The 11,211-nt window shown below is 41.1% G+C and overlaps 1 protein-coding gene across 3 annotated transcripts; it reads left to right on the forward strand.

Annotated features, from left to right (window-relative positions):
* The first annotated feature begins 496 nt into the window (after positions 1 to 496).
* On the forward strand, positions 497 to 11,097 carry aifm1 (apoptosis inducing factor mitochondrion associated 1). 3 transcript variants are annotated; one of them, XM_020085778.2, is made up of 23 exons: positions 511 to 800; positions 1,981 to 2,108; positions 2,282 to 2,405; positions 2,502 to 2,546; positions 2,946 to 3,053; positions 4,919 to 4,993; positions 5,110 to 5,181; positions 5,296 to 5,361; positions 5,473 to 5,544; positions 5,641 to 5,721; positions 6,071 to 6,204; positions 6,313 to 6,443; positions 6,740 to 6,830; positions 6,985 to 7,069; positions 7,145 to 7,221; positions 7,380 to 7,488; positions 7,583 to 7,690; positions 7,835 to 7,923; positions 8,004 to 8,144; positions 8,709 to 8,851; positions 10,168 to 10,292; positions 10,402 to 10,592; positions 10,691 to 11,097. In XM_020085778.2, the coding sequence occupies exons 1-23, from the start codon at positions 713 to 715 to the stop codon at positions 10,760 to 10,762; spliced, it is 2,355 nt and encodes a 784-aa protein (XP_019941337.2). In that variant the 5' UTR covers positions 511 to 712; the 3' UTR covers positions 10,763 to 11,097. The 3 variants fall into 3 exon arrangements, with proteins under 3 accessions (XP_019941339.2, XP_019941337.2, XP_019941338.2); XM_020085779.2 differs by having other exon boundaries at positions 4,922 to 4,993; XM_020085780.2 differs by lacking the exons at positions 4,919 to 4,993; positions 5,110 to 5,181; positions 5,296 to 5,361; positions 5,473 to 5,544; positions 5,641 to 5,721 and having other exon boundaries at positions 497 to 800.
* Positions 11,098 to 11,211: the final 114 nt, after the last annotated feature.

The raw sequence follows: 11,211 nt of genomic DNA on the forward strand, positions 1-11,211 counted from the left end.
GGGTATCGTCTGCGTAACAGTGGAAGTTAACATTCCCTGTCTATGATTATATTTTCATGTGATTAGTCTGAATGATTCCTGTCATTAAAATGTTCCATTGCTGTGTTTCATGCCTAAAAACCTTCTTTTGACCGGGTTGCAGTGGTTGCAGTGCAGGTCAAACAAACAGCAGGGGGCAGCAGCACGCCCTGGCTACGTGTACATCTACAGAAATATGGGGAAGAAGAAACGGGTTCGCGACAGTCTCCAAAGAGCTTAGAAGGAAAAGAGCCGGAAACAGCCTCCACTCCATGTTACACGGAATCAAACAGAGATTAAATGTCATGTTACATGTCTGTGATCAGAACTGTGCAGCGGATGTCCACAGTAACACAATTACACCCAAACTCTGTCCAGTCACATCAGACTTTACATTACGAGTGTCCACTAAGGTCGTTTTACACCAAGAGCGTCAGAGGGCCGCCGCCATCTTTTTAAGAAGGCGTTACCCCTCTTTGGTTTTCCTGCGGTGACTACTCTCGCGTGTTTAAATGCTCTGCAGCATTACCCAGGACTCCCTGCAGACGTATGACCTGTCTCTGGCCTTGACGTTCCGCGCGCTGCAGCTGCTGCTAGTCTCCGGGAGCGTGTGTCCGCAGGTAGCGTGAACCAGCCCGTGGTCCAGTCCCACCTCCGTCCTCCTGACCCCGGGAACAGACACCGCGGAGCCACGATGCTGACATGTAGGAGCGTGTGGAAGAAGCTCACACCGTTAGCTCGAGCCTCTTCAACTCTGTGCCGGCTCAATGTGAGGCGAGCAGGTCAGTCACTCTCCACAACAACTTCAGAGTTCGATCCAGACACGCTGCATGTAACAGGGGCGATGGTTTGTTAGAAGCTACGCTGGGTAATGACCAACATCTCGGCTAAAGGACCCTGACCACAGTTCACCTGTTACTAAGATAACTTAGCTACACTTGTGCAGAACTAGCTAACTTTGATCAAACTGCACCTCACTTGCTCTAGCTCTGACCTACAGTCTCCCAGGAAGCAGCATCAATGAATAATAATAATAATAATAATAAAACTCAAGTCATTCTCAAGTTCAGACATGGCTGTGGTTTGTACCTGAACCCGTTGGGTGTTAAATCAATCTGGATCCAATCACAGGGCAATAATCAATAATTATATCAACGTAATTGTCATCAAAATAACTACAGAGCTACACGCTGCAGGCATTGTTCTGTTGTCTCTATGTTTTGTGAATAATAAATGTCATCAGTGACAAAAGTTTATTATATATGTATGTATGTATTTAAGCACAGAGAGGAGGTTTGTAAAATGTTTTGCTGTCAAATGTTTGTCATTGTCTGTTCATGAGTTTAAAACAACCTTCACTCATGAGCAAAAATATTCATACTTTTGTGACATTAATTGTTTCAATTGACATTGACTGATATCGTTTATAAAAATATGAATATCATTTTTTGGGGCCAGCCCACCCCCCGTCAGATTCCACAATGCTTATATGGATCACGGGGGTTGTTTCTTTCAGACCGTTAGTTACATGCCTGGAGGTGTCTGGAATGTACAGTGATGAAGACAAGTAGCTCATGGGGGGGTCGATCATAACGAAGATTCAACCCTCTGAAGCCTAATTATCAGTGTGGGCTTTCCTTAATCAACCCAACTAACAAGCACAGGAATTCTTGTGTCGCCTGGTGAATGTCAAGTCAATGCACAAGTTGAAATGTAGACATGTGACGTTTCATGGAACAGCAGCTAAATAAGCTTGATTGATCAGTGAATATATACCTCAGTATTAGTCAGCATGATCATAAACAAAGCATCTTCAGTCATGGTAAATGTACTTGTGCTTTCCTAAATCACTTAACGTGTTCTTCACATGTGTGTTCTGTCTCTCTAGGTTACCTTTGTGAGCACTGAAATGAAATCCGTTCTATCCGGTTATGGTTTTTTGTGATGTTAACTGTTTTCCAGGGTTAAACAATGGCGGACCAGTACGCGTACCAGCAGCTAACATGTCCACCGGTCCTTCGGGGGGAGGAAGGGAAAAACAGCTGTACGTGGTCTTAGTTGGAGCAGCCGCCCTTGCTGGGGGAGTATATGTGAGTTATGACATGAAGTATATGCATCAAAAATTCAAAGTCTATGTTTAAAATAAGAATGATGTCATTGGTGTTAGACCCATTGTTTATTTGGCAGATTTCATCCAGACGATCCTACCCTACCTAGTCACTCCTCAAAGCTGACAGTCACTGTAACGGTTTGGTTTTTACAGGCGTACAGAACTGTCAAAAGTGACCAACGTAGATATCAGGAACGTATCGATGACCTTTCATCCAGACCGCAGAAAGCAGCCGCACAACAAACAGCTGTCCCCCTCAACGAGTCAGAGCCGTCTGGTGAGCAATTGTTCTTAATTGTTCTTAATTGATATTATTATTCCACTGTCATGTCATCAACCCTTTAATTTCTTTTTGTTGTTGTTTTTGTTTCAGCTACCGAAGCCACTGAAACAGCTGTGGAAGCCACTGAGACAGAGCGTGAGTTATTTCTGCAATTTCTAAGAATATGTTATCTTAATGTTTATATATCAAGCTCCACATCTGTTAATAACTTCATAGGTAGTAAGACTGAACTGTCATGAAAGTGCTTGTGCATTAGTTGCTTTAGCTTTCTGTTTTTAAATTGTAGTTAAATGTCATATGCAACAAGAATGGGCTCTGAATCTGCTGACTCTGCAGTGCACTGTTTAACTTCCTCTTTATTGCCACATAGAGAGCAATTTATGAGGACTCTGAACTTTATTTAATTTATTTTTATGATTAAATTGATTCTTTTATCAGTGTTTTGATTAATTATCTGAATATCACATAGCATGTTAAATAAGTCTACTCCACATCAATAACTGCATAGTTAATAATGGATATTTTCTTTCTCAGCCGTTGCTGAGCCAGAGCCTGAGGCAGCTCCTTCACCAGAGGAGCCAATCCCTCCGGCCCCTGAGGCTGAAGCAGCCGCTCCCGCTGAAACATCTGAAACTGTCCCAGGTAGTTTGCTCTCATTTCTTAACCCCTTAACGAATGAGTAAAACATGCCTCCTGTGTAAACTCTGTGTTTAATCTAAAACGCTGTAGAAAAATTCTGCATTTCAGTACACTTTGTTCTTTGGTGAGGAATCAATTGGAAATGGTGACACCAACTGTTTGGATGAGGTTGGTGCACAATAAGGAGGCTGTTAAACACACCTATTTGGTCACTTCTCTTTTTACACTGCCCATAATTATCCCACATCACCATAATATGGAATATGTTTTATGATGGCAGAGTTTATACATGAGGCTCTCTTGGACATTCATAACTTGTGTTGTATTTATTGTCTGTGTGAGAAGTTTCCGGCCTGAACTGACTTTTCCTTCTCGTTGCATGTGTTGTGTTATTTTTTTCCACCGTCTTCACTTCTCAACAATGCATGTGTCGTTCCTCTGTATATTTCACTGGATGTTATTTATTTCCTGTCCACTCACATTTTAAATTAACCCATTTACATTTTCAGTCTAAAATGTACACACTCACATATTAACTTTCACTCAGAATTGTAAATAATTGTTTTTGTGAGACGGTGCTTTGAGTTTTGTCAGTATTTTCTAAGAATATTGTTTGTTCCTTTTGTGTGTGTTGTTGTATTTGTTGTATTTCAAATGTGATCATCCTATCTGGCATTTTCTGTGAATGTGTCATACTTTGTGGATTTTCCCTGGGATCCTACTCAAAATATATTTTCTTACTATTAACTGAAATGTGATAATGTTGTACATAATTGGAAGCTGCCCTCTTACAGTGGACTACATTTTCTACCAAGTACATGTGAACAGTGTGGTATCACAAGCATTAGAAAAAACCGCAGTGACACTTTGATCAACATATTACTTCATAACTATGGTCATAATTGTCTTTTTTACTTCATAACTATGGTCATAATTGTCTTTTTTACTTCATAACTATGGTCATAATTGTCTTTTTTACTGTCGTTGGCCGTGAATATGATAGTAGAGGATCAGTAGTGCTTCTGTCAACCTTACAACTCAGTTCTTACTGAGAAATTTGCAAAAAAAGGAAGAAACATCTACATCTGCTTTTCTTAAATACACGAAAACAGAATCCGTAATTAAGTGACACTTTGCTGAGCAACGGCGCCACTCGTGGTTTTATCTATTCTTTGATTTATTCTGTTGGCCTCTGTTTTAGAGCAACTTAGTGTTTCATGTAGCCAACAAACATTCTTAGTTTTGGACAGGGGCTCTGACTGTGTGGTACCATTGAAACACAATTGTACGGTGGAGCCCCATGATCCCCAGCTTCCTGAACCAGAAGAGCTGCCGCTGTAACAAATACACCAAACATTTGTTTAGAATTCTTGATATTTTTTAAGTTTCCTCACTTAATATTGAAAACAGAAAATTGCTGTTTTTAATGATTTTCACACTTCATTACTCTTGAACTTGCTGGGCCAAGGCTGTGACTATCAGTCGTTTAAACATTTTTCACAGGAGATGGTACCCATTCATCAAAATAGTGCAAGACCAGATGTGCAGGGTCAGGTGGGGAAATGAAAGAGGCACCGTTATCCACATTACAAATCATTAATCTCATTTTGAAGCTGCTACTTTTAGTGAAGGAAAGTTGCATAGTGTTGCAATGTAAGAAGCTTTTAACCAAAAAGTCTTTGGTATAATGTGGTATGTTGTATGTAGAAGGTAACTGGGCAGCTTCCCGTTATTTGACTGTGATAGCGTGCATGCTCTGCACATGACTCCTGGGGTAAAGCTGAGGAAATTCATGCATCCTGATGGTCCTCCACTTAATAATCTCTAAAGAATTTAGTCTTAACTCGTAATATGGATTACCTCAACAGCAGATGAGCCTGTGGTAGAAGCAGCACCCCCAGAAGAAGCAGCAGAGTCTTCTGCTGCACCTGTAGTCGAGGAGGGTAAGATATGAGAAGACGGGATATTCTGATCCACAGCTCAGTTAAAAATGGATTTTATGTATTAGCTGTGGTACACATTAGATGTTGTTGTGTAACTTTTACCGCTTTACTGCCAGAACCAGCACCCCCACCTGAGCCATCCCCAGTTGAGCTAACAGAGCCACCTCCTGCACCTGTAGTGGAGGAGGGTAAGATATGAGAAGACAGGATATTATGATCTACAGCTCAGTTAAATAAGGATTTTACATATTAGATGTAGTGCAGATTAAGTTATTATATAACCTTTACCACTATACTGCCAGAACCAGCACCCGAGCCGTCCCCAGTTGAGGTAACAGAGCCATCTCCCGCACCTGTAGTTGAGGAGGGTAAGATTTGAGCTGACATTCTGATCTACAGCTCAGTTAAATACAATATTACATTATTAGCTGTAGTGCACATTTTAGGTTATTTTGTAACTTTTGCCACTACACTGCCAGAACCAACACCCCCACCCGAGCCGTCCCCAGTTGAGCTAACAGAGCCACCTCCTGCACCCGTTTTGGAGAGTGGTAAGCAGACCAGTGCATGGAGCCAGTGAATTACATTTACCACATCTGTGTGTTTTACTTGGATTTAACCACTTAATCATCCGGATACACTAACAGAACCTACAGCAGCAGCAGATACAGCAGAGCCGCCTGCAGCAGAGCCAGCCGAGCCTCAGCCTGAAGTTGTGGCAGAGAGTGGTAAGACAACAGTCCAGCTTCGGTTGGAGCAGGGGAGCGTGCAGACACCGATTCTTTCCCCCATACCGATAATGTTAATGTTAATTTCAAACACCTTTTCTCCCTTTTTTATATTTTAACGTTTCTTTTTCGTTACAGCTTCTCTCCCTGCCTGTTCATGAATCCTTCACATTGTTTGGCTTCTTGTAATGATAATGGTTAAATTTACTCACATACTTCTTTTGTTTACCAGGTGCATTTACTCCTCAAAGGTTCTGTGTAATTCATAGTTACTGATGAACTGTCTGTCTCCTGCTTTTGCTTACTGCCTGTTTCTCTCTCCTGCTCGCTCTTTTGCTGTCACTCTAAGTTCAAACTCCAGCAGTGGATGCCACACCTGCCTCTTCCAAGGTGCCCTCACACGCCCCCTACCTCCTTATCGGTGGGGGTACTGCCTCTTTCGCTGCTGCCCGGTCTATTCGAGCCAGAGACCCCGGTGCCAGGGTCAGTCGTACCTCTGATTTCACCATAAAAATCCAAACTTGGAATTTAGTTCATTGCCCCAGTCTCAGTCAATAACATTAACTTCTATGGGCTTTTTTTTGCTTCCAGGTACTAATTGTGACTGAGGAATCAGAGCTTCCATACATGAGACCACCTCTTTCTAAAGAACTGTGGTTCTCTGATGACTCCAGTGTGACAGAAACTCTGCGTTTCAAACAGTGGAATGGAAAAGAAAGAAGGTGTGTTTCAGTTTCCTCTGGTATTTAAAAAAAAAAAAAAAAAAATAATTTTGAACTTCTTTTAACCAACCCATAAAAAACAGTTGTAAGTGTTAACCCCAGCCCTCCAGAAAAGACCTAATGGTCACAATGGGCACAATGTCTTAATACCGAGTGAAACTGCTTTATACGAATATTTCTTAATACTCTTGGCTGGTTTATTTGACATCTTGTTGAATTCAAAAATTTAATGGGTGTGTTTGATTTTACTAAGAAAACGGTTCAATCATTAAAATATTTTTGTTTTTATTTGCCAGTATCTACTTCCAGCCGCCATCATTCTACATTCAAATAGAAGAATTGGCAAGTGCAGAAAATGGTGGTGTGGCTGTTCTCTCTGGCAGAAAGGTTGGTTTATATTTCTCTTTCAACCATCACACACTACAGTGTACTAATAATAGTGGTTGTTAGTAGTTAGATAAACACTTCTTTTGCAGATCTAATTTCCCTCTTTTAAATTGTCATGACTCAGATTTTAAATAGATGCTTTAATCTGTTTTAGGTGGTTCACATGGATGTGAGAGGAAACAAAGTTAAACTGGACGATGACACTGAGATTTCCTACAACAAATGTTTGATTGCTACAGGCGAGTCACTATAAATGCATTTGTTACCGCATGTGTCTAATCTTCATGGAAACTAAAGTGAACTTTGCTCTTCAGGCGGTGTGCCAAGAAATCTACAGGCCCTTGAGAGAGCAGGAGAGGAAGTGATGAAGAGGACGACTCTGTTCCGCAAGGTCAGTGTTTAGCCACAAGGGGGTGTTAGCTTTGTTTCAGGTTAAGAATTTCTGGCTGATGGGACAAAGTAGAAAAGTCTTATAAATGTGGGAGTAGTGGTTAAGGTATGACGTGACGGAAATATTATGAAATAATTACATTTTTTTCTCCTCCACAGATTGATGACTTCAAATCCTTGGACAAGGTCTCCAGAGACGTCAAGTCCATCACAATCATCGGAGGCGGCTTCTTGGGCAGCGAGCTGGCCTGTGCCCTCGGCAGGAAATGTAAGACTCCTTGACGAGAAGAGAACAGAACAGATGATGTTTAACAGAAGTTAGTTGTTGCTCTGTTGTTGGATCATTCATTCTCTCTTTCCAGCATCAGAGTCTGGTCTGGAGGTGTTGCAGATGTTCCCTGAGAAGGGCAACATGGGAAAGGTTCTGCCTGAGTATCTGAGCAATTGGACAACTGAAAAAGTCCAGAAAGGTCAATGTCCATTTTACTTCATAGCTTATGTGAACATTTTATTTAACTGGCAGGATGGCCAAAGAAAAGAGACAGCTTGCCTTTGTTTTAACCTTTCTTCTTTTTTTACAAATAAATAATATTAATCTCCCTTTGGTTTTCTAGAGGGCGTTAAAGTCATCTCAGAAGCTTTGGTGAAGTCTGTGACTCTCAAAGATGATAAATTAGAAATCAAGCTGAAGGATGGCCGATTGGTGGGTTCAGATTTCTGCACAAGAGCAACGTATCTCAGGGAAAATTGGTTACTTATTTTTTTTTGGCCTTGTCCTCGTAGGTGAAAACTGATCACATTGTTGCAGCTGTTGGCCTGGAGCCCAATGTTGACCTGGCTAAGTCAGCAGGTCTGGAGGTAGACTCTGACTTTGGAGGCTTTCGGGTCAATGCAGAGCTGCAAGCAAGGTCCAATATTTGGGTGGTAAGTTAAAGTTCATAAGGTTATTGAGGTACTTGGTCAAGATCAAGAAGAATTGTGTAGGAAAATATAAAAAAATTTCAAATCATCCTTCCACCAGTGGCAGTTATGACGTGTGCTACATTACATGTACCATCTCCATTATTAACTGACTGGTTTTAGTCGATTTATGTATACATGTAGTTAAAACAGTCACTAGTTGTTTTAGCAATTTTGCTGTTCATGTTGAACATTTATTTGCAAAGCTTATGGTTAACATTTGTGAATTAACTGTCATGGAATCAATAGTAATATGACTCGCCCTAGTTTTTCTAATTGGTCAGAAGAAAAGATTTTTAAGGTTTTACTGAGCAGATCCAGGTGAGCTGCTGATAATTGTAGGACATGGAGAGCTGGATATAGTGCCCTCTTCAGGCAAATTCAAGTCATGTTTACAACTTAATACACCCCTAGACATGTAGTATATTTATTTCTCTTCTTTTGAGTCTAGTTTTCTGTAACTTTCAATCTTTTTATTTTAATTCTAATCATAGCAACACCTCCTAAATCCCTTGTATCTCATCCCAGGCAGGAGATGCTGCATGTTTCTACGACATCAGACTGGGCCGCAGACGAGTGGAACACCACGATCACGCTGTTGTGAGCGGTCGACTGGCAGGAGAGAACATGACAGGAGCCAACAAACCCTATTGGCATCAGTCTATGTTCTGGTGGGTATCACACTTCTTCTGTTTCCCTTAGTCACACATTTAAAACTCTGCGGCTGCAAACCATGAAACCAGCCTGAATTGTGAATAAAGGAAGATATTTTTGTGAGCAAGAGCCAGTTTGAATTGTTAATGACATTAGGTCCAGATTCATAGGATACATTTAAATAAGTAGGCACTGGAGCGGCATGTACAATCCTGTAAATGACTCAGATTCGGTCTTTCGTGAACATGCTTGATCACTCCGAAAAATCCTGAAATATTTAAAACGCTTTTAGAGGACATTTAGAGGAGTTGCCAGCAGAGGGCTGCATTACTCAGTCAGGCATTTTTCAAGCTTACTGCACATGTACTAACTCTGTCAAAAAAACTACTGACATAATCACATGGGGAGTTGAAGGAGTTTGCCAAAAACTGTAGTACAGTGTGGACTATGGCCCTCGCTACAAAGACTGCTGCTCCGACTGCATGTTTTTGGCAGCTGGTGAAATGTGAGACACTGCTGCGTAAAACATGGGGTCATTGCAGTGCAAAAAAGAACACACACACACACACACACACACACACACTCAGGGACACACACACTCAGGGACACACACACACAGGGACACAGGGACACAGGGACATTAGTCAAACTATCATGATTTACACACCAGCAGATGTAGGATCAGGATTCAGCTGACACCTGCAGCTGATCCTGTGTGATGTACACAAACACACTTTTAAAATCTATTGGAGAATCAACTTGAGTATAACTAGTTAGCAGAATGCCTCTTTTAAAATGAATGGGTATACATAGGTTGTTTTAAAGGATTTTACCTTTCTGTTTTTGCCCTGTGAGTCATGTTCGATGTCGCCAACATGCTGGGAACCGAGAAGCTCTGTCACCCCACTTTTTAACCAGGCTTACGTTTTTTTACATGTATGAATAAAAAAAATCACTATAAGACCTTGTCCCTAAGATGTAAAAAACAGTAAGTACATTAACGTTTATGGATATTTACGCCAGGAAGTTCAATGCACATTGCAGACAAAGTGCAGCATCAGCATCTATACTGCCAAAATGAAGCAGAAGAGGAAATTGTGTCATCAGTGCCAATCAGAGCTAGAACAGATAAAAACCTGTGTGGACTGCATTTAACCCGGGAGTGCATGCTGACAAAAGCCAGATGTTAGTGGATGCTAAGAATTGAAATATATGTTTTTCTCCAGTTTCATTAAGCTTTGAAATGAAAAATAAGAGACAATACTTACTCACAGTGAGAGCTTCAAATCACATTCTCCCAACATGTTTTCCATCCTCGTGTGTTTTCTCACAGGAGTGACCTGGGGCCTGATGTTGGTTATGAAGCCATTGGGATCGTTGATAGCAGCCTGCCAACAGTAGGAGTGTTTGCCAAAGCCACTGCCAAGGACACACCTAAAGCTGCTACAGAGAAGTCCGGTAGGAACCGTCACTATCTTTTTAGTCCTAATCCTATGAAGCAAAAACAAACAGAGCGAATTTTAGGACAAAGGGTCAGATTAAGCTTTTCTCATTAAATGTGCTGCAGGAACTGGGATCCGCTCTGAAAGTGAAACAGAGGACACAGCCGTTAGCCCAGTGGCCTCTTCAACGCCTTCTCCGGCTGTGGAGCAGAATAGAGACAACTATGGAAAAGGAGTAATTTTCTACTTGCGAGACAAGGTGGTGGTGGGCATCATCCTGTGGAATGTGTTCAACAGAATGCCCGTTGCAAGAAAGGTACACACTGTTCAGTTTTTAATAAAAAATACTTCTTCATGTTGTAGATTAAGTGGATTAATAATTTTTTAAAATGTCTTTTTGTATGTTATTTGTAGATTATAAAGGATGGAGAGGAGCATGCCGATCTAAACGAAGTGGCAAAGCTGTTCAACATCCATGAGGATTAAGATGGTCTGGGCTGATGCTCGAAATGGGAACTTTGGCATCCATTGCCACACTGTTTATGAGACAACTGACCATGCATACAAATCGAGACATTCAACATCATGTCTCTGAAATATTTTCACATTTGAAATTTGTATGTGTTTTGTTGTTTTTTCACTCGTTTATGTTCAGGGAGAAATCACAGTCTCATCTTCCCGCTACCACCAAATGTGAGTGATTGTATATCCGCTTTCCCCAGCAGGCTGAAAAAGTTAAATAATGGATTATTGTTTCCCTTTGTGTGATCAGAGCAGCCTGTTGTGAGAAAAGCTGCAATAAAAGTTATTTTTAAACTGGAGTGATCCCCTTATTTCCAGACTGAAAAGTTGACCTGCATTCTGAGCTGTGTTCTTTTTTTTTTTTTTTACTTGCTGTTGAATTCTGTGGTCGAGCTCATGTGTCCTGAGGCGTT

Source organism: Paralichthys olivaceus, chromosome 15, assembly GCF_024713975.1.
Source record: "Paralichthys olivaceus isolate ysfri-2021 chromosome 15, ASM2471397v2, whole genome shotgun sequence".
NCBI classification, from domain to species: Eukaryota; Metazoa; Chordata; class Actinopteri; order Pleuronectiformes; family Paralichthyidae; genus Paralichthys; species Paralichthys olivaceus.

What these genes read in the sequence shown, in the direction of transcription:
- aifm1 (XM_020085778.2), top strand. Translation starts at nt 713, where the DNA reads ATGCTGACATGTAGGAGCGTGTGGAAGAAGCTCACACCGTTAGCTCGA. An exon ending in CAAATGTTTGATTGCTACAG is followed by an intron (nt 7,070 to 7,144) that starts GCGAGTCACTAT and finishes TTTGCTCTTCAG; the next exon opens with GCGGTGTGCCAAGAAATCTA. An exon ending in CTGTGCCCTCGGCAGGAAAT is followed by an intron (nt 7,489 to 7,582) that starts GTAAGACTCCTT and finishes CTCTCTTTCCAG; the next exon opens with CATCAGAGTCTGGTCTGGAG.